Below are 22786 nucleotides of genomic sequence, written 5' to 3'. Positions count from 1 at the left end.
GGCATAGGCCAGGCCCAGGACCCTGCTGCCCATGATGGTGGACATGGCATAGGCCAGGCCCAGGACCCCGCTGCCCGGGATGGTGGACATGGCATAGGCCAGGCCCAGGACCCTGCTGCCCGGGATGGTGGACATGGCATAGGCCAGGCCCAGGACCCTGCTGCCCGGGATGGTGGACATGGCATAGGCCAGGCCCAGGACCCCGCTGCCCATGATGGTGGACATGGCATAGGCCAGGCCCAGGACCCCGCTGCCCGGGATGGTGGACGTAGACTTACACGAAGAGCACAATGCCAGTGTTGGACATGGCATAGGCCAGGCCCAGGACCCCTCGCCCAGGATGGTGGACATGGCATAGGCCAGGCCCAGGATCCTGCTGCCCATGATGGTGGACATGGCATAGGCCAGGCCCTGGACCCCTCGCCCGGGATGGTGGACATGGCATAGGCCAGGCCCTGGACCCCACTGCCCATGATGGTGGACATGGCATAGGCCAGGCCCAGGACCCCGCTGCCCGGGATGGTGGACGTAGACTTACACGAAGAGCACAATGCCAGTGTTGGACATGGCACAGGCCAGGCCCAGGACCCCTCACCCAGGATGGTGGACATGGCATAGGCCAGGCCCAGGACCCCTCGCCCGGGATGGTGGACGTAGACTTACACAAAGAGCACAATGCCAGTGTTGGACATGGCATAGGCCAGGCCCTGGACCCCACTGCCCATGATGGTGGACATGGCATAGGCCAGGCCCAGGACCCCTCGCCCAGGATGGTGGACGTAGACTTACACAAAGAGCACAATGCCAGTGTTGGACATGGCATAGGCCAGGCCCAGGACCCCGCTGCCCATGATGGCGTTGCTGAGGTTGAAGACGGACATCCCGAACGAGGTCTTCCCTTCGAACTGCTGCAGAGGGTGGAGCAGAGATCCGATCAGTGCCCGAGCTCCATGCCCACAACCCCACACACGGGACCCAACCCAGGCGTTACTCAGCGGAAATGTCACTCCATGCCCTGTGGCTGGGACCGCGCGAGCGGTCAGCGACGGATATCGCGTTATCCGTGTGTCAGGAACCACCACCCAGAGGCTGGTGGGTGACCCGCTCTTGTCGGACTCGGGAACCCCGCCCCCCCCGTCTGTGGCTGAGCCCCTCCCTCTGACTGCACTGCCACAGCCAGCTGACTGACGAAACAGCAGTGGCTCCAGTTTCCTCTCACCTCCCAAGGACGTACGGGTCAGGGTCAGTAAGCCGCGCGGGCAACACACTCCCGCAGATCGGATTTGACGCAAACAATGCACTCGGTGGACAAACGAAACTAATCTTCTAACTTCTGAATCCAAATCATGCTACCACACACACAAACTGACAGAGAAACTCAGCAGGAAGGCCAGCGACTGGAGAGGAATGAAGTTTCAGGCCAAGACCCTTCATCAGGACTGGAGAGGAAGGGGTAGGGAGGCAGAATGAGAAGGTACAGGTGGAGCGGAGTCCAATTTAACTGGCGATTGGTGAGAACAGGGTGGGTCGGGGAGGGGGAATGAGGTAAGAAGCTGGGAGGTGATAGGTGGAAGAGTGAAGGGTTGAAAAAGGAGGAATCTGACAGGAGAGGAGATAGGGAGGGAGAAGGGGCGCCAGAAGGAAGTGATGTTGAGGCTTTATAAGGCACTGGTAAGGCCACACTTAGAAGTATTGTGAACAGTATATCATAGAAAGGATGTGCTGGTATTGGAGAGGGTTCAAATGATGCCAGGATTGAACAGCTCATCACCTGAATATTGTTTAATGGCTCTGGGCCTCTGCTCACTGGAAATCAGAAGAATGAGGGGTGACCTCATTGAAACCGTTGAAAGGCCTCGGTAGAGTAGATGTGGAGAGGACGTTTCCCATGGTGGCGGAGTGTAAGACCAGAGGGCACAGTGGGGTGGCGACGAGGGGCAATTTTTCTTTGGCCGGAGAGTGGTGAATCTGTGGAGTTCATTGCCACAGGCGGCTCTGGAGGCCGAGTCTTTGGGTATATTTAAGGCAGAGGTTGATAGATTCTTCACTAGTCAGGGCCTGAAGGGATAAGCGAGGAAGACAGGAGACCGAGGGCTGAGAGAGAAAATGGGTCAGCCATGATGAAATAGCGGAGCAGACTCGATGGGCCAAATGGTCTAATTCTGCACCTATACCTCATATCCCATGGTATTTGGTAGGTGAGGAGAAGAGGAGAGACAGAATGGAGAATGGAAAACATGAAACGATGGTGCTGGATATTCCAAGTCTCACAGACATTGTGTATCAACCTTCAGAATCTGCATGCCATGAGGGAGCTCATCGAAGGCATTTACTAACATCCAGGTGGACAACAGCCATAATCCTACTCTCCACAATAACTTCCTTGAAAAACTCTGTTGGGTTCATACGGCCTGTGCCACACACAGCCCCAAATCATCCACCGGGTTTTTCCGAACGGGAATTCCCAACATAACAGGCTGTTCTTCAGTGGGAAGCTACAGGCCATTATCCAGATTTCATCACTACAGCCAGCAGAAGATTCCTTACATCCGTAAACTCGATCGGCTTTTTCCCAGAGGAGTGAGGCAAGAACTCCTGGCATTCTGTTGCCGTAGATTCAGATGGCTCGTAACTATGGTAAAAGAAACGGATGACAGTGGTTATAAGGTGAATCTCCCTCCACACCATCCCATCACACACTCCCGGGGTCAGACACAGAGTGAATCTCCCTCCACACCAACCCATCACACACTCCCGGGGTCAGACACAGAGTGAATCTCCCTCCACACCGTCCCATCACACACTCCCGGGGTCAGACACAGAGTGAAACTCCCTCCACACCGTCCCATCACACACTCCCGGGGTCAGACACAGAGTGATACTCCCTCCACACCGTCCCATCACACACTCCCGGGGTCAGACACAGAGTGATACTCCCTCCACACCGTCCCATCACACACTCACGGGGTCAGACACAGAGTGATACTCCCTCCACACCGTCCCATCACACACTCCCGGGGTCAGACACAGAGTGATACTCCCTCCACACCATCCCATCACACACTCACGGGGTCAGACACAGAGTGAATCTCCCTCCACACCGTCCCATCACACACTCCCGGGGTCAGACACAGAGTGATACTCCCTCCACACCGTCCCGTCACACACTCCCGGGGTCAGACACAGAGTGAAACTCCTTCTACACTATCCCATCACACACTCCCGGGGTCAGACACAGAGTGAATCTCCCTCCACTCCGTCCCATCACACACTCCCGGGGTCAGACACAGAGTGAATCTCCCTCCACACCGTCCCATCACACACTCCCGGGGTCAGACACAGTGAAGCTCCCTCCACACCGTCCCATCACTCACTCCCGGGGTCAGACACAGAGTGAATCTCCCTCCACACCGTCCCATCACACACTCCCGGGGTCAGAGACAGAGTGAATCTCCCTCCACACCTTCCCATCACACACTCCCGGGGTCAGACACAGAGTGAATCTCCCTCCACACCGCCCATCACTCACTCCCGGGGTCAGACACAGAGTGAAGCTCCCTCCACACCGTCCCATCACACACTCCCGGGGTCAGACACAGAGTGAATCTCCTTCCACACCGTCCCATCACACACTCCCGGAGTCAGACACAGAGTGAAACTCCTTCTACACTATCCCATCACACACTCCCGGGGTCAGACACAGAGTGAATCTCCCTCCACACCGTCCCATCACACACTCCCGGGGTCAGACACAGTGAAGCTCCCTCCACACCGTCCCATCACTCACTCCCGGGGTCAGATACAGAGTGAATCTCCCTCCACACCGTCCCATCACACACTCCCGGGGTCAGACACAGAGTGAATCTCCCTCCACACCGTCCCATCACACACTCCCGGGGTCAGACACAGAGTGAAGCTCCCTCCACACCGTCCCATCACACACTCCCGGGGTCAGACACAGAGTGAAACTCCTTCTACACTATCCCATCACACACTCCCGGGGTCAGACACAGAATGAATCTCCCTCCACTCCGTCCCATCACACACTCCCGGGGTCAGACACAGAGTGAATCTCCCTCCACACCGTCCCATCACACACTCCCGGGGTCAGACACAGAGTGAATCTCCCTCCACACCATCCCATCACACACTCCCGGGGTCAGACACAGAGTGAAGCTCCCTCCACACCGTCCCATCACACACTCCCGGGGTCAGACACAGAGTGAAGCTCCCTCCACACCGTCCCATCACACGCTCCCGGGGTCAGACACAGAGTGAAACTCCCTCCACACCGTCCCATCACACACTCCCGGGGTCAGATACAGAGTGAAACTCCCTCCACACCGTCCCATCACACACTCCCGGGGTCAGACACAGAGTGAAACTCCCTCCACACCGTCCCATCACACACTCCCGGGGTCAGACACAGAGTGAAACTCCCTCCACTCTGTCCCATCACACACTCCCGGGGTCAGACACAGACTGAAGCTCCCTCCACACCGTCCCATCACACACTCCCGGGGTCAGACACAGAGTGAATCTCCCTCCACACCATCCCATCACACACTCCCGGGGTCAGACACAGAGTGAAGCTCCCTCCACACCATCCCATCACACACTCACGGGGTCAGACACAGAGTGAAACTCCCTCCACACCGTCCCATCACACACTCCCGGGGTCAGATACAGAGTGAAGCTCCCTCCACACCGTCCCATCACACACTCCCGGGGTCAGACACAGAGTGAAACTCCCTCCATACCGTCCCATCACACACTCCCGGGGTCAGACACAGACTGAAGCTCCCTCCACACCGTCCCATCACACACTCCCGGGGTCAGACACAGAGTGAATCTCCCTCCACACCATCCCATCACACACTCCCGGGGTCAGACACAGAGTGAAGCTCCCTCCACACCATCCCATCACACACTCCCGGGGTCAGACACAGAGTGAAACTCCCTCCACACCATCCCATCACACACTCCCGGGGTCAGATACAGAGTGAAGCTCCCTCCACACCGTCCCATCACACACTCCCGGGGTCAGACACAGAGTGAATCTCCCTCCATACCGTCCCATCACTCACTCCCGGGGTCAGATACAGATTGAAGCTCCCTCCACACCGTCCCATCACACACTCCCGGGGTCAGACACAGAGTGAAACTCCCTCCACACCGTCCCATCACACTCTCCCGGGGTCAGACAGAGAGTGAATCTCCCTCCACACCATCCCATCACACACTCCCGGGGTCAGACACAGGGTGAAGCTCCCTCCACACCGTCCCATCACACACTCCCGGGGTCAGACACAGAGTGAATCTCCCTCCACACTGCCCCATCACACACTCCCGGGATCAGACACAGAGTGAATCTCCCTCCACACAGTCCCATCACACACTCCCGGGGTCAGACACAGAGTGAAGCTCCCTCCACACCGTCCCATCACACACTCCCGGGGTCAGACACAGAGTGAATCTCCCTCCACACCGCCCCATCACACACTCCCGGGATCAGACACAGAGTGAATCTCCCTCCACACAGTCCCATCACACACTCCCGGGGTCAGACACAGTGTGATAGGGGAGCAGATGAGTGAGTGGAGTACAGGGTCAATGGGGGGTGCAGAAAGAGAGGAGAGACAGTGGTGGGGAGGGTCTTCACTCACCTCTCTGCATATATCAGTTTTTCATTGGTCACCACACTTTCATTGTCCAGGTTCTCCGGCGCATCCACGTCCTCCCACGATAACCGTTCCATCTCCATTCTGCTGCCTTACGTGCGTCTTTTCCAGCAGAATCCACTGCTGACGTCTTGCTCAGGGACAACAGGAATTCAGGAACACCCTGGGCTGGAATAAGAACAGGGGTTTCATTAATGCTCAGGTGGGAAGAGTGAGCAGGTCCCATCCCTGCAGACATCCTGACCGGAATTACATCCCGTCTCCTGTGATCGCATCCCTCACACTAACAACTGAGACTTCAGGTAGGACCATGAATCTGCAGACTCACCTGTCTGTGACAAACCGTCCCATCACACACTCGCGGGGTCAGACACAGAGTGAATCTCCCTCCACACCGTCCCATCACTCACTCCCGGGGTCAGACACAGAGTGAATCTCCCTCCACACTGTCCCATCACACACTCCCGGGGTCAGACACAGAGTGAATCTCACTCCCCACCGTCCCAACACACACCCGGGGTCAGACACAGAGTGAAACACCCTCCACACTGTCCCATCACACAGTCACGGGGTCAGACACAGAGTGAATCTCACTCCACACCGTCCCATCACACACTCCCGACGTCAGACACAGAGTGAATCTCCCTCCACACTGTCCCATCACACACTCCCGGGGTCAGACACAGAGTGAATCTCACTCCCCACCGTCCCAACACACACCCGGGGTCAGACACAGAGTGAAACACCCTCCACACTGTCCCATCACACAGTCACGGGGTCAGACACAGAGTGAATCTCACTCCACACCGTCCCATCACACACTCCCGACGTCAGACACAGAGTGAATCTCCCTCCACACCGTCCCATCACACACTCCCGGGGTCAGACACAGAGTGAATCTCCCTCCACACCGTCCCATCACACACTCCTGGGGTCAGACACAGAGTGAATCTCACTCCCCACCGTCCCAACACACACCCGGGGTCAGACACAGAGTGAAACACCCTCCACACTGTCCCATCACACAGTCACGGGGTCAGACACAGAGTGAATCTCACTCCACACCGTCCCATCACACACTCCCGGGGTCAGACACAGAGTGAAGCTCCCTCCACACTGTCCCATCACACGCTCCTGGGGTCAGACACAGAGTGAATCTCCCTCCACACCGTCCCATCACACACTCCCGGGGTCAGACACAGAGAGAAGCTCCCTCCACACCGTCCCATCACACACTCCCAGGGTCAGACACAGAGTGAATGTCCCCCCACACCGACCCATCACACACTCCCGGGGTCAGACACAGAGTGAATGTCCCCCCACACCGACCCAACACACACTCCCGGGGTCAGACACAGAGTGAAGCTCCCTCCACACTGTCCCATCACACAGTCACGGGGTCAGACACAGAGTGAATCTCACTCCACACCGTCCCATCACACACTCCCGGGGTCAGACACAGAGTGAAGCTCCCTCCACACTGTCCCATCACACGCTCCTGGGGTCAGACACAGAGTGAATCTCCCTCCACACCGTCCCATCACACACTCCCAGGGTCAGACACAGAGTGAATGTCCCCCCACACCGACCCATCACACACTCCCGGGGTCAGACACAGAGTGAATGTCCCCCCACACCGACCCATCACATACTCCCGGGGTCAGACACAGAGTGAAGTTCCCTCCACACCGTCCCATCACACACTCCCGGGGTCAGACACAGAGAGAAGCTCCCTCCACACCGTCCCATCACACACTCCCGCGGTCAGACACAGAGTGAATCTCCCTCCACGCTGTCCCATCACACACTCCCGAGGTCAGACACAGAGTGAAACTCCCTCCACACCGTCCCATCACACACTCCCGGGGTCAGACACAGAGTGAATGTCCCCCCACACCGACCCATCACACACTCCCGGGGTCAGACACAGAGTGAAGCTCCCCCCACACCGTCCCATCACACACTCCCAGGGTCAGACACAGAGTGAAAACCCCTCCACACCGTCCCATCACACACTCCCAGGGTCAGACACAGAGTGAATCTCCCTCCACACGTCCAGCAGTGATCACATGACACATCGTTCCTCTGGGCAGCTGGCATACAAACATGAGAAGCGTTATCTATTTATAACTCTCTCGGCAAACGCAAGTGACTTCAATACACTCGATTCTCATATAAGCCCTGTTTGCTGAGTAAACAATGGAATTAAAGTGCCAGATCGTTACTTTTGATGTTCTGAACCTTTATCCCGGACGAGGGCTGAGCTGATAATTCTGTTCCTTTTATATATAAATTATTAATTTATTGGGGATCTGAGATGGAATCAGTTCTTCGAGCCGCACTGCTTAGCAACCGCCCCCCCCCCCCCCCAAATTTAATCGCTAACCTGCTAACCGGTACATCGATGTGAAAAAGCAGGGCGCCCAGAGAAACCCACCCAGACACGGGGAGGACATACACACCCCAGACAGGCAGCGGCAGGATTTGAACCCATGTCACAGGTACCGTAAATTGTTGTAACCACCATGGAGCCCAACTCCCACCTACCTGTGTGTGTGCGTGTGTATATGAGGTTCTGTGTGCCACTGACCCTGTCTGTCTGGCTCCGTGTTCCTGCGTGTAGGGGTGTGTGTCTCTCTCTCATATTCACACCCAAGAGCCACAGCCAGCAAGGGGAAACCTGCCACACACACACACACACACACACACACACACACACACACACGCTCGTCAACACCGACAAGACCTGTGCTGATTCTTAAAGGGAACAATGTACAAAGACATAAACTATTATCAGACCAGTACCATACCCCAGTGTCACACAGTGACAGACCAGTCCCCACCGGTACCGTACCTCGGTGTCACACAGTGAAAGACCAGTCCCCACCGGTACCGTGCCCCGGTGTCACACAGTGAAAGACCCGTCCCCACCGGTACCGTACCCCAGTGTTACACAGTGACGGACCCGTCCCCACCGGTACCGTACCCCGGTGTTACACAGTGACAGACCCGTCCCCACCGGTACCGTACCCCGGTGTTACACAGTGACAGACCCCTCCCTGCCGGTACCGTATCCCAGTGTCACACAGCGACGGACCCGTCTCCACCGGTACCGTACCCCGGTGTCACACAGTGAAAGACCCGTCCCCACCGGTACCGTACCCCAGTGTTACACAGTGACGGACCCGTCCCCACCGGTACCGTACCCCGGTGTTACACAGTGACAGACCCGTCCCCACCGGTACCGTACCCCGGTGTTACACAGTGACAGACCCCTCCCTGCCGGTACCGTATCCCAGTGTCACACAGCGACGGACCCGTCTCCACCGGTACCGTACCCCGGTGTTACACAGTGACAGACCCGTCCCCACCGGTACCGTGCCCCGGTGTTACACAGTGACAGACCCGTCCCCACCGGTACCGTGCCCCGGTGTTACACAGTGACAGACCCGTCCCCACCAGTACCGTGCCCCGGTGTTACACAGTGACAGACCTGTCCCCACCGATACCGTACCCCGGTGTTACAGAGTAACGGACAATCCCCACCGGTACTGTACCTCGGTGTCACACAGTGACAGACCTGTCCCCACCGGTACCGTACCCCGGTGTTACACAGTGACAGACCCGTCCCCGCCGGTACCGTACCCCGGTGTTACAGAGTAACGGACGATCCCCACCGGTACCATACCCCGGTGTTACACAGTGACGGACAATCCCCACCGGTACTGTACCCCAGTGTCACACAGTGACAGACCTGTCCCCACCGATACCGTACCCCGGTGTTACAGAGTAACGGACAATCCCCGCCGGTACTGTACCCCGGTGTCACACAGTGACAGACCTGTCCCCACCAGTACCATACCCCAGTGTTACAGAGTAACGGACAATCCCCACCGGTACTGTACCCCGGTGTCACACAGTGAACAGGCAATCCCCACCATACGTCCCTGACAAGTTTCTACAGATGTACCATGGAGAGAATTTGAACTGGTCCAGATCCTGCTGCAAGATCGGACCGTCTTCTGTGCTTTCCACTACAACCCTAATATTGGTGTCATCTGCAAATTTTCTGATCAAGTCAAGTCACTTTTATTGTCATTTCGACCATAGCTGCTGGTACAGTACACAGTAAAAACGAGACAGTGTTTTTCAGGACCATGGTGCTACGTGAACAATACAAAAACTACACTGAACTACGTAAACCAACACAAAAAAGACACTAAACTGCAGACCGACCCAGGACTGCATAAAGTACACAGAACAGTGCAGGCATTACAATAAATAAACAATTCAGTAGGCACAGCAGAGCTCAGTAGCTTGGTAGTCCGATGTTACATCAGCTGAATGGTGGCGTTCGGGATTCAGTCTGTTTCTGTACTCCCGCCGAGTATTTCGTTGCCACGGATGTAGTCCAATTCAATGTCCATTAGAGAGCAGATTGGACGGGAGAGCCGGCCGGCCAGGGCTTGCTTTTTTCCTGGCACGGACTCCTGCCCTCTTGCCTCGCTTCCGCTTCCTCGCACGCCGCTTACGGCGTCCCCCCCTCCGGCCTCTGGCATCAGGCGACTCCGAGGACTGCAGGCCCGATTCCCTCGGCAAGCGGACATTATCGTCCAGATCGTCGCAACAGATGACAAACAACAACGGACCAGTGCCGATCCCTGCAGCACTCCACTGGTCACAGCCTTCCAGTTCCAGAGGCAACCTTCTACTACCGCTCGCTGGCTTCTCCCACAGAGCCAATGACCTCAGCCCGAATACCGAGCGACTGAGCCTTCTTGACCCAACTCCCCTGCGGGACCGTGTCAAACGCCTCGCTAAAATCCACGTAGACAACATCGACTGCCTTGAAAAGCTCTATCAGACTGTTTGGATACAACCTACCACGCACAAAGCTATCACGAATCAGTGAATTCAATCCCAGTACTTACTTATGCGGTCCCTTCTAATAACTTCCCCACAACTGCTGTCAGACTCACTGGTCTATGATTTCCTGGTTTATATTAGAGCCTTTCGTAAACAGCAGAACAGCATTTGTGTCTCGTTTGGCATCCCACTTGTCTCTAAGGATGATTTAAATATCTTTGCAGGAGCCCCTGCAATTTCTGGATTTGCCTCCCACGTGGTCCGAGGGAGCACCAATGTCTCCTCCTCTGTAGTCTGTACAGGGTCCACGAAGTTGGTGCCCCTTTGGTTCTCTTCTGCGTCTGTCTTCTGAGTAAATATCGATGCAAAGAATTACTTTTAAGATCTCCCCCATCTGTTTTGGCTCCACGCACGGATTACCACCCTGATCTTCCAGAGGCCCATTTTGTCCCTTGCAATCATTTTGCTCTGAACATTTCTGTAGAAGCCCTTGGGATTCTCCTTCACCTTGTCTGCCAGGGCAACCTTGTGCCTTTTTTTGTCCCCCCTTCTTCCTCCTAAGTGTTGCCTTGCATTTCTTACACTCCATAAGCACCTCGTTCATTCCTACCTGCCTGTATCTGCTGTGTATCTCCTTATTTTCCCTAACCGGGGCCTCAAGCCCTCAAAAAAAAAGACCACAGTTCCGTAAACTTTTAGTCCAACGGGAACATACAAGCTGTGTACTCTCAACGTTTCAATTCCGAAGGCCTCCCACTTCCCAAGTCCAACTTTGCCAGAAAGCAGCGTCCCTGCCTGCCAGATCATTTCTGATACCATCAGCTCTGGCCTTACTCCAATTCACAATCTCAACCCCTGCACCATATTTACTTTGAAACTAATGGCACTGTGATCACTAGTTGCCAAGTCTTCCCTACAGAAACTTCTGGCACCTGCGCTGTCTCATTCCCTAATAGGAGATCAAGTATCCTCCTCTCTCTCCTTCGGACTTCTATATACTGATTAAGGAAACTTTCCAGAGCATATTCCTAGTCGAAATGCAGAAAGTTTAAATCACCTGCTGCAACAACAGCAGTCTGCAATCTCTCTACAAAGTCGTTCCTCTAAATCTCTCAGATCTGTGATAAAGCTCCATTAACATGGTCGTACATTACTTACTTCTCAGTTCCCCCCATAACACCAGGTGAGTTCTGCAGCCTCTCCTGACTCGGCACTGCTGCGACATTTTCTCTTCCTTTAATCCCTCCGGCTCTGTCATGTCGAAAACAACGGAACCCCGAATATTGAGCTGCCAGTCCTGCCCCCACTCAACCAACTCACTAATATCACAATTCCATGTACTGATCCACACCCAGAGCTCTTCGTGCATTGAAATATACAGAGGTCAGGACGTTAGACCCACCTTTTGGTCCCCACCTTTGTCTGAAGTCTTAATGACATCCGACTCCATACCTTTCCACCAACAGTTCCGGCACTCGCGTAACCAACCCCCTGCAACTCCACAGTAATTGACCGGTTATAGAATTTGAAAATATTTTTTATATTTTATTTTGTAATACATTTTAATTTTATTATTTTAATGAACAATTTTTAAATAGCACATGTTAATTTATACTTTTTTTTAAACTTTGATTATCTTAACCTATAATTATATGTAATTTAGCATTTTTTCGTATTGCAGTATAAAACAACACATCTCACTGCGTATGTCAGTGATAATAAACCTGATTCTGGTTCACGTTTCCAAGGGAACAGCGAAGCACCCCCCCCCCCCCCCCCCCCCCCCCCCGTAACTCTAACCACTGCCTCAGCGGGGGCCTCCCAGTGAAGGTTAATGATCAAACAGCCTCCTGGTTCATTCTCAGCACAGAAGCCCACAACTGCAAGAACTTTTCTGAACAGTTACTGAAACTTGATATCCCACATTACCCAGGAAGACCTGGGCACTTACAGTTTTACAGTGATCACACACTCCCAAGGTCAGACACAGAGTGATACTCCCTCCACACTGTCCCATCACACACTCCCGGGGTCAGACACAGAGTGAATCTCTCTCCACACCGTCCCATCACACAATCCCGGGTTCAGACACAGAGTGAATCTCCCTCCACACTGTTCCATCACACACTCCCGGGGTCAGACACAGAGTGAATCTCCCTCCACACCGTCCCATGACACACTCCCGGGGTCAGACACAGAGTGAAACTTCCTCCACACCGTCCCATCATACACTCCCGGGTTCAGACACAGAGTGAATCTCCCTCCACACTGTCCCATCACACAATCCCGGGGTCAGACTCAGAGTGAATCTCCCTCCACACCATCCCATCACACAATCCCGGGTTCAGACACAGAGTGAATCTCCCTCCACACTGTTCCATCACACACTCCCGGGGTCAGACACAGAGTGAATCTCCCTCCACACCGTCCCATGACACACTCCCGGGGTCAGACACAGAGTGAAACTTCCTCCACACCGTCCCATCATACACTCCCGGGTTCAGACACAGAGTGAATCTCCCTCCACACTGTCCCATCACACAATCCCGGGGTCAGACTCAGAGTGAATCTCCCTCCACACCATCCCATCACACAATCCCGGGTTCAGACACAGAGTGAATCTCCCTCCACACTGTCCCATCACACAATCCCGGGTTCAGACACAGAGTGAATCTCCCTCCACACTGTTCCATCACACACTCCCGGGGTCAGACACAGAGTGAATCTCCCTCCACACCGTCCCATCACACACTCCCGGGGTCAGACACAGAGTGAATCTCCCTCCACACCGTCCCATCACACACTCCCGGGGTCAGACACAGAGTGAAACTCCCTCCACACCGTCCCATCACACACTCCCAAGGTCAGACACAGAGTGATACTCCCTCCACACCGTCCCATCACACACTCCCGGGGTCAGACAGAGTGAATCTCCCTCCACACTGTCCCATCACACACTCCCGGGGTCAGACACAGAGTGAAACACCCTCCACACCGTCCCATCTCACATTCCCGGGGTCAGACACAGAGTGAATCTCCCTTCAGACCGTCCCATCACACAATCCCGGGGTCAGACACAGAGTGAATCTCCCTCCACACCGTCCCATCACACACTCCCGGGGTCAGACACAGAGTGAAGCTCCCTCCACACCGTCCCATCACACAATCCCGGGGTCAGACACAGAGTGAATCTCCCTCCACACCGTCCCATCACACACTCCCGGGGTCAGACACAGAGTGAAACTCCCTCCACACCGTCCCATCACACACTCCCGGGGTCAGACACAGAGTGAAGCTCCCTCCACACCGTCCCATCACACACTCCCGGGGTCAGACACAGAGTGAAACTCCCTCCACACCGTCCCATCACACACTCCCGGGGTCAGGCACAGAGTGAAGCTCCCTCCACACCGTCCCATCACACTCTCCCGGGGTCAGACACAGAGTGAAGCTCCCTCCACACCGTCCCATCACACACTCCCGGGGTCAGGCACAGAGTGAAGCTCCCTCCACACCGTCCCATCACACACTCCCGGGGTCAGGCACAGAGTGAAGCTCCCTCCACACCGTCCCATCACACACTCCCGGGGTCAGACACAGAGTGAAGCTCCCTCCACACCGTCCCATCACACACTCCCAGGGTCAGACTGAACACGAGTTGCTCTGGCAGGTGGCAGGTGTCAGCAGGTACATTGAGCGGGACACCATTGCCTTCCCTCAGCCCGAAGTCGTGCTGCCTGAGCTGATGGACGCCAGGAGAACGGAACGCACAAATCCTCGTCTCCGACCTTGAGACACTCATTTTTCCGCCGTCCAGCCGGCCCACAACCTCTGCCCTGAATTCCACTGGGCCCACCCCCGGAATTTATCTCCGAACCCCGATGACAACCCTTCGCGGCCCAATCCCTCCTGATTTTAGTACCCCCAAACAAAAGCTGAACACTGCAATCGCCCGGGAAACTCAGCATCTTGGGAGGGGGACGGAGAGTCGGGACCCTCCATCAGGGACTGGAATAGACGGGGGCAGACTCTATAATTTCCATGCTGGCTGTACATCTCAGTGTACATCTGAGCTCCAATTCCCGCTCATCTCCGGGGGGGGGGCAGAGTGTCGCCACTCTTGCAGCGCCAACACAGCGCGCCCAGCGACTTACCAACCCGAATCTTTGGACTGTGGGAGGAAACTGGGGGGGGGCCCACACCGTCATGAGGTGGGGGGGGGGAGTAAACGTACAAACGGCGGCGGGAGTTGAAACCCCGGTCGCTGGCACTGTAACCTCTGCGCTGTGCATCACGGTTCCCTTTACTGCCAAATGTGACAGCAAACGATCTTTTTACAACCCCACAGATGTTTGTCACCGTTGCTGTGGCAACTAAAGTCTATTAGTAAAATGTGTTATTTTTCTGTCCTTGATCTTTTACGAAAGGGCACCAAAATTTGTAATTTCGTACATTGCACGAGGTACGATAGCAATACTATTTAGAAATTGTTATATTTCATCATTTTTAAAGATCAATATTAATAATTTTTGAACATTTCTATAATGATTCTGTCTATTATATTTTACTAATGGCCAAACAATAAGTACACATAAATAAGCAAATGGACTCTTTTTAAAAAAAATAAAGTCCATAATTAGTGTAACTAATTCATTAATTAATTATCATCTCTGCTGAAAGTTACCGTGCCACGAGACTTTTTTAAATTACTCTCAATTTGGTCACATGCTCTCAGAGGCTCACGTCCTCAACTCAAACCCTAACCCCCGAACACGGACTCCCACCTTCACCCCTCATCGTCTCGGAAAGAGCGCGGGGAGCTCAGAACCCGGACAAGCTTTGCGGCAGATTGTGACATCGAAACAGCGGGCAACGCACACACGCAAAACGCTGGGGGAGCGCAGCAGGCCAGGCAGCGCCTACGGGAGAAAGTACAGTCGACGTTTCGGGCCCAGACCCTTTGTCAGGACCTGGTCTCGGCCCGGAACGTCGACTGTGGTCATTTGCAAAGATGCTGCCTGAACTGCAGATCCTTTTCTTGTTCGGAACGACGAGCTGTCAGCTCCCCCCCACCCCCCAACCTTCTCCCCCTCGACAGTGAGAGGAGGTGTTGGAGTGTTGGGGTGGACAGTAGTTTCTGAAGGACTCTGGGGGCTTTGCTATTGCTTACATGGGGGTGGGGGTCTGCTGCTTTTGCTGGAGCGGGGGGGGGGAGAGGGTTGATGTTTGCCACGTGCAGGGGTGAGGGAGGGAGGGGGGGTCTAAAGGTTCTGCCATTCATTCTTTAGGGTTTTTCCTTTTCCGTGGAAGTCGGTGAGGAGGAAGTTGTCTTGGTGATGGAGTTGGCCTTTCCCGTGCCCAATCCTTCTCCAGCGTCCCCTCATGATGGTCCTGTTGGCGACACTGAGGGAGTAGGGCGTGGCCAGAAAGTGCCGAGGGTCTTCTAGCGGCTCCCGGAGTGGAACGACGACAGCTCAGCACCTGTCACGCGCCAGCATTCTGAGCCGGATCGGACTGTCCACGAACCTGCCTCCGACACCACCACCCTCCGTGTGAGGGAGCTGTCCCGTCTCACCTTAAACCTGGGTGCTCAAGGTGTCGACTGCTCGACCCTGAGGCAAAGACTCTATCAATGGTGTTATGACCTCGGGGCGGCCCCTCTGGCGACGGGGCTGATTCTGGGGCAGCTCTCCCACCTCTGGGCCCCACCAGACACTCAGCTCTCACCTGCGGTTCCAAGTGGCTGTTTGCAAGGGACAGCGGCCGCACCCGGGTACAACGCTCTGACAGACGGGCTAAACCAGGTGAGGGTAGTCAACCCCGGTGGGGGAGGGATCTGCCTGCCCTAGCACGCAAAGTCAGCTCCGGCAGACCGGGAGGCTGAGATCTACCGTGAGGTCCGACGGCCGGGAGTTTGGCACTGCGACGCTCCCCGGAGAGCGAATGGACCGACAAGGCACAGGAGACGTCACGGTCATCCACTACAACCAAGGCAGACAGCAGTACGTAGCGCTGGACCGGGCTGAGAGAGTGGAGCTGCCCCGGAGGAAGGGGCACTCTCCCACATAGGTCTCCTGTCATTGCTGCGGGCGTCTCTCCTCAGCCTCGCTCGCCCCAGGAAGATCAGCCCGTCCGTCCGATCTCTCCTCAAGATCCCCGGTCCCAGCAAATCTTTCCTGCCACCCCTCCCAGCTTAACTACTTTCTGGGTGGCCGGAGCCGCACACAGTACCAAGTGTTCAGGCTCAGTGAACTCTTCTACGGGTTTAATACAACGTCCCAACTCCCATAGGCGAAATTCTGACTGAAACGCCTTCAAGGGTAAAACCCTGCCAACCACCAAGCACACCTACATGAAACCCTGCCGCAGGAAAGCAGCATCCGTCATCAGAGATCCCCACCACCCAGACCAGGCTCGTTTCTCACTGCTGCCGCACAGGAGCCTCAGGACCAGCACCAGCAAGTTCAACTACCCTTCAACCATCAGGCTAACTACACTCACTTGCCCATCCATCGAGATGTTCCCAAAACCAATGATCTCACTTTAAGGACTCTTTATCTCATGTTCTCTTTATTTATTTATACTTGCATTTGCACAGTTTGTTGTCTTCTGGTCTTCCACTGACCCTGTTGTGGTTACTATTAGCTGAGCACACCTACAACAAAACGAATCTCAGGGTTGTATATGGTGATTGAAGTACACGGTTTGATAATAAAGTTCACTTTAAACCTTTTCTTTCTTCGTCATTCTGTCGGCCTGCGCCATCACTTTCGGGGACCCACGTGCCCGTACGCCGAGGTCTCTCCGTTCGACAACACTCCCCAGGGCCCTAGGCATTTACTGCACGTCCCGCCCCGGCTTAACTCCCCAAAGCTCGGCACCTCACACTTGTCCGAATTAAACTCTGCCTGCCATCCCTCGGCCCACTTCGAGATCCTGCTGCAAACTCAGATTACCACCCCCCCCCCGCCCCCCCGGGGTCACTACCTTGAGTGGTGCATCAAGCACGGCCTCACACTCAGGCCGAGGAACTGATGGCGGGAAGTCGAGGGAAAGCACGCCGATCCTGATCTCCAAAGCCCTGCCTGCCGACAGCTGTGGAGGCCTGTCCCGGGCCCGACGCGTGCCAGCGGCTACATTCCATCGGGAGGTCGGGGTTGGACCTTTTGTCAACCAGGACTGCAGCAAACAGTTCTATCGGATCGCATCACCGTCCGGTCCGGAGGCCCCGGAGCCCAGGATCGGGAAAGGCTGCGGAAGGTCATAAACTCAGCCACTCCGTCACGGGCACATCCCTCCCCATCAGCGAGGACATCTTCAGACAGCGACGTCTCAGAAGGGCAGCACCCTCCCCACCCGGGACACGCCCCCTTCTCATTGCTACCATCGGGAAGGCGGTACAGGAGCCTGAAGGCACACACTCACCGATTCAGGAACAGCTTCTTCCCCTCTGCCATTCGATTTCTGAACAGACAATGAACCCATGAACATTACTTAATTTGTAATATGCTGTATATTTATTATAATAATTTATAGTTTTATGTATTTCACTGTCCTTGACACAAAACAGCAAAGTTCACAACATAAGTCAGTTGTGAACCTATCTTTGGTTTGGCCTGCTGCACCAGTCCAGCACCTGATCCCAGAAGCACCCTACTTGTTGCAGGCCTCCAGTCCGGAGAAACAATCCCCCGTGACCACCTTCAGCCTCCTTTCTCCTCCTACCCGCCCAGGAACCCTGGACCCCAAAAGGTCTCAGCTCCCAGACCAGGCTACCATGCAGGACGTCAAAGATCCAAGAGAAGCCCATACAGACTGCATCTCCTGCCCCCCCCCCATGTCAATGCTTTCAAAAAAAACCAGAATTGCGTTTCGCGATATGTGATTGATTACGCACAAATCCCTAGTGTAGAAGGGTGCATGGGGTCTCACTGGAACCTATCAAATATTGAAGCACTCTGCCACTCGATCGTGGCTTGTCCCACCCTCAAGCCTTCTGCCCACAACCCTTGACACCCTTGACGAATCAAGGGCCTATCAGGTTATGCCGCGGGCATTTTACAGCAACACCCACCTCGGTCCGTCACACTCCGATGTAGAAGGATTCTTCACTGCTGTTTCTGTAACGGTTTTGTTTGACCAGTTAGGGCTGTTGGAGGACCACTCTTAGTCTGACCTCTACCCTTTGACCTGTTTGGCGTGGGTGACCCCACCGAGAGCCACCACACGAGGCCATCACGCAAGCTCCCAAACCCTACGACAGGCTGCGGTCTTCTTGGAGGAAGAGCCAAAGACTTTAAAGACACCCAAAGACTTGGCCTCCACAGACTCAACCCCTCCGGCACAATAAATTCCTCATCTCTGTTCTAAAGGGGCGTCTTTGAGGCTGAGCCCTCTGGTCCTAACCGCCCCCCCACTATAGGAAACATCCTCTCCGCACCCACTCTATGCAGGCCTTTCAATATTTGATGGGTTCTATCTCATTCTTCTGAATTCCAGTGAGTACAGAACCAATCCCATTAAAGCACTAACGCCAACCCCATTAACCTAACACTAACCCCATCCACCTCCATTTACCTAACACTAACCCCATCCACCTCCATTAACCTAACAGTAACCCCATCCACTTCCATTTACCTAACACTAACCCCATTAACCTAACAGTAACCCCATGCACCTCCATTAACAGTAACTCCATTAACATAACACTAACCCCATTAAACTAACACTAACCCCATCCACCTCCACTAACCTAACAGTAACCCCATTAACCTAACACTAACCCCATCCACCTCCATTAACCTAACAGTAACTCCATTAACCTAACACTAACCCCATTAACCAAACACTAACCCTATCCACCATTAACCTAGCACTAGCCCCGTTAATCTAACATTAACTACATTAACTTAAACACTAATGACCTTATCCAACCCCATTCGTCTATTCCTTTGAAAGTCTAATATTATTCATCTTAACTTTCCCCATAGTGTGTTAATGCCCATCACCACAACACCAATGGTTCCCACACCAAGAGTCAACTCTCTGGCCCTTGCCCCCACCCCATATTGTCCATTTATCGGGCAATGTCCACACCTGACCTCCACCCACCATGGTCGGAAGGAGAGGTGGGAGATGGGGAAGGGGAGAAAGGGTGAGGCAGGAGGAAAAGACCAAAGAGGAGAGAGGGGATGTGGAGGAAAAGCGGGAGGAGAGGCCCGGGAGAGGATGGAGGGAGGGAGGGAGGAGTAAGAGAGGTGAAGGGAGAGGAGGAGAGGCAGAGGGAAGAGAGATGAGAGGTGAAGGAGGGGAAGAGGGGAGGGAAAGGGAGAGAGGGGAAGGGAGGAGAGGGGAGGGAGGACGAGGGGTTGGAGAGAGGTGAATGGACGGGGGAGTGGGAGGAGAAAGGAGTGGGGAGTGGGAGGGGTAAGAGTGGGGGAGGTAGGAGGAGAGAGGGGGCAGGGAGTGAGGGAAGGAATGGGGCAGGGAGCGAGGGAAGGAGAAAGGGAGAGGGTGTAATGAGAGGGGAGGGGGGAGGGAGAGGGGAGGAAGGGGAGGGTGTGAGGTTAGGGGGAGGAAGGGAGGGGGCAGGATGCCGAGGGGAAAGGAGGGGGAGGGGGAAGCAAGCAAAATTCTCCCTGCAGAGCACTTGAAGGCCAAGCATTGGAGAACCGCCGACAGGGCCGGTGGAGTTTGGGTAAGCGTCAAGGGGGGAGAGGTCCCATTGATCTCAGTATCCTTATAATTAGGGTTGGGGGGGGTCACAGGACTAAAGTTAGGAGGCCAGGAAGCGGCCTTTAAGTTTTCTCTAAGGCCACATAACTCGTTCAGCCACGTGTGAATCAGAGAGAGGGGGGGGGAGGGAGGGAGGGGGATATATATAGAGAGAGAGCGAGGAGGCGATGAGAGGTCCCAGCTACCCCCAAGAAAGCACAGTACGATCCCAGTCCACGCCGGAATTGAGAGAACCGGGATCAACCCGGGGCAGAAACGCAGAGGCAACTCACCCACTCCGTAGGCTCCTGCCCGGTGGGACAGGTGAGGGGGAGGGGGGGGGTTGAGCCTGAACCCCGCCGCGATCCTTCTGCCGTCGGACTTGACACGTGGTCGCGATTCCCGAGAAAGAAAAAGTCTGAGGGAAAACTTTTGCGAAAAGTTTGCTGCTGTCTGCCTCGGAAAGTCCACACGAGCGGGGTCCCGTTCCGGAACGGCGGCGGCGCGGGGAGCTTGGGAGCGTGTGTGTGTGTATATATATGTATATATCTGTATATAAATATATATATATATGTCTTCGTACTCTGAAATCGTACCAAGAAACACACACATATATATATACACACACACACGCGCGCACGGCTGTTGCGCCTGAAACTGCCCCGTCTCTGAAAGAAGCCGTTTCCGATTACATCAGTTTCTGACGCAACTCTCAGCTCCTCCGAGGATCTCGCAGCCTCAGCTAGAGGAGTTGCATTGTTGGGAGGGGGGAGTGTCCAGAAAGATCCCAGGGTTAGCCCCATCGCGCACAACTTCCTCCCCCTTCCCCGCTCTGCCAGGACCACCCCCAGCTCGGAGTGGAGTTACTGAAGCGATACAGTTTAGCGTGACGGTGACCACGGCGGCATAGCGAACGGGCCCTTCGGCCCGCCGGGAGGTGCTGCCCCCCTCCCTCTCTCTCTCACTTTGCGCGCGTTACTCACGGCGCTCCGCGGCATGTCTTGCGAGCCCGGTCGGAGTGGCAGACGGCGTCCGGTTGCCGCCGGGGGCAGCGTGGGAACGGTTACAACCGGCTGGACGCAGAGCCGACAGGCGGCAGGCGCAGTTCGACCCGGGAAAGTGGGAAGTAACTTCACTTCGGAATTTGGAAGGCAGAATACAGGGTTAATGGCAGGACTGTTAGCAGTGCGGGGGAACACGGGGGTCTTGGCGTCCATGTCCATAGATGAGAGAGGGTGGATAAGAAGGTGTTTAGCGTGAAGTAATGTTTAGGTTCTGAAACACCACACTTGGAATATTGTGTTCCGTTCGCGTCACCTCACTGTAGGAAAGAGAGGGTGCCGAGGAGATTTATCAGCGGTAGAGAGCATGTCTGATGCGGAAAGTTGATCAAGTTAAGGACTATTCATTTTGCAGTTAAGCAGGAAGAGAGGCGACTCGATAAGAGGCACCGGTCGAGTGGATAGCCCAGGGTGGAGATGGCTAATATGAAGGGGCATAATTTTAAGGTGAACACAGCACAATACAGACCCTTCGGCCCACAATGTTGTGCCAACATTTTAACCTTCTCTGAGATCAACCTAACCCCTCCCTCCCACGTAGTCCTCCATTTTTCTATCATCCATGTGCCTATCTAACCGTTTCTTAAATGACTCTAATGTATCTGCCTCGAACATCACCCCTGGCAGGGCATTTCACACACCCACCACTCTCTGTGTCAGAAAAAAATCCTACCTCCATCTCCTCTATACTTTCCTTCAATCACTGTAAAACTGTGCTCCCTTGTGGTAACCTGTTCCACCCTGGGTAAACATCTCTGGCTGCCCACTCTCATTGTCTCGGACACTTCTATCAAGTCAGCTATCATCCTCCTTTGCTCCAAACGGAAAAGCCCTAACTCACTCAAGACATGCTCTCTAACCTGGCAGCATCCTCCGCAACCCTCTCTAAAGCCTCCACACCCTTCCTATAATGAGGCGACCAGAACTGAACACGATACTCCTGGTGCGGTCTAACCGGAGTTTTATAGAGTTGCAACATTACCTCACAACTCTTGAACTCTGTCCCCGACTAATGAAAACCAATCGTCCCCCTCACCACCCAATCAACTTGCACAGCAAGGGACCCCAAGATCCCTCCACACAGCCAAGGATCTTGCCGTGAGCCCTGAACCCCACCTTCATCACCCTTCACCCGTTTGAACTCCATCTGCCACTTCTCAGCCCAGCTCTCTCCACCGTCAACGTCCTGTCACAACCTACAACAAACACCCACAGCTTCAACAGCCCTTGCGTCATCTGCGGGGGGATTGGGGGTAGGTAGTTGTTTTGTTTTACGCAGAGGGGTGGGTGCATGAAGCACAGAGTGTGTGTGGGGGGGGAGGATTGCGGTAGAGACTGATACATTAGGGACACTTAAGAGACTCTTAGATAGGCACGTGGGTAAAACAAAAATGGAGTGTAATGTGGGGGCGAAGGGTTACATTGATCCTGGAGAAGGTTACATGGTCAGCACAACATTGTGGG

The 22786-nt window shown here is 54.6% G+C and overlaps 1 protein-coding gene across 3 annotated transcripts in view; it reads right to left on the bottom strand.

Annotated features, from left to right (window-relative positions):
* LOC132380580 (sodium-coupled neutral amino acid transporter 3-like) overlaps positions 1 to 21376 on the bottom strand; it is a 79700-nt gene extending 58324 nt beyond the window's left edge. The window contains exons 1-4 of one of the 3 annotated variants that reach the window (XM_059949498.1): positions 21245 to 21376; positions 5667 to 5849; positions 2548 to 2632; positions 790 to 908 (exon numbers count right to left, since the gene is read on the bottom strand). In XM_059949498.1, coding sequence (XP_059805481.1) covers positions 790 to 908; positions 2548 to 2632; positions 5667 to 5764 — 302 coding nt within the window. In that variant the 5' untranslated portion in view covers positions 5765 to 5849; positions 21245 to 21376. Of the gene's footprint in view, positions 1 to 663; positions 725 to 789; positions 909 to 2547; positions 2633 to 5666; positions 5850 to 20554; positions 21069 to 21244 lie in introns of those variants that run through there. The other 2 variants (XM_059949497.1, XM_059949499.1) reach the window with 2 other exon arrangements.
* Positions 21377 to 22786: the final 1410 nt, after the last annotated feature.

Source organism: Hypanus sabinus, chromosome 24 (assembly GCF_030144855.1).
Source record: "Hypanus sabinus isolate sHypSab1 chromosome 24, sHypSab1.hap1, whole genome shotgun sequence".
NCBI lineage: Eukaryota > Metazoa > Chordata > Chondrichthyes > Myliobatiformes > Dasyatidae > Hypanus > Hypanus sabinus.
Note: the sequence above shows the minus strand (reverse complement) of the source record. Positions and strands in the feature narration are given on the sequence as shown.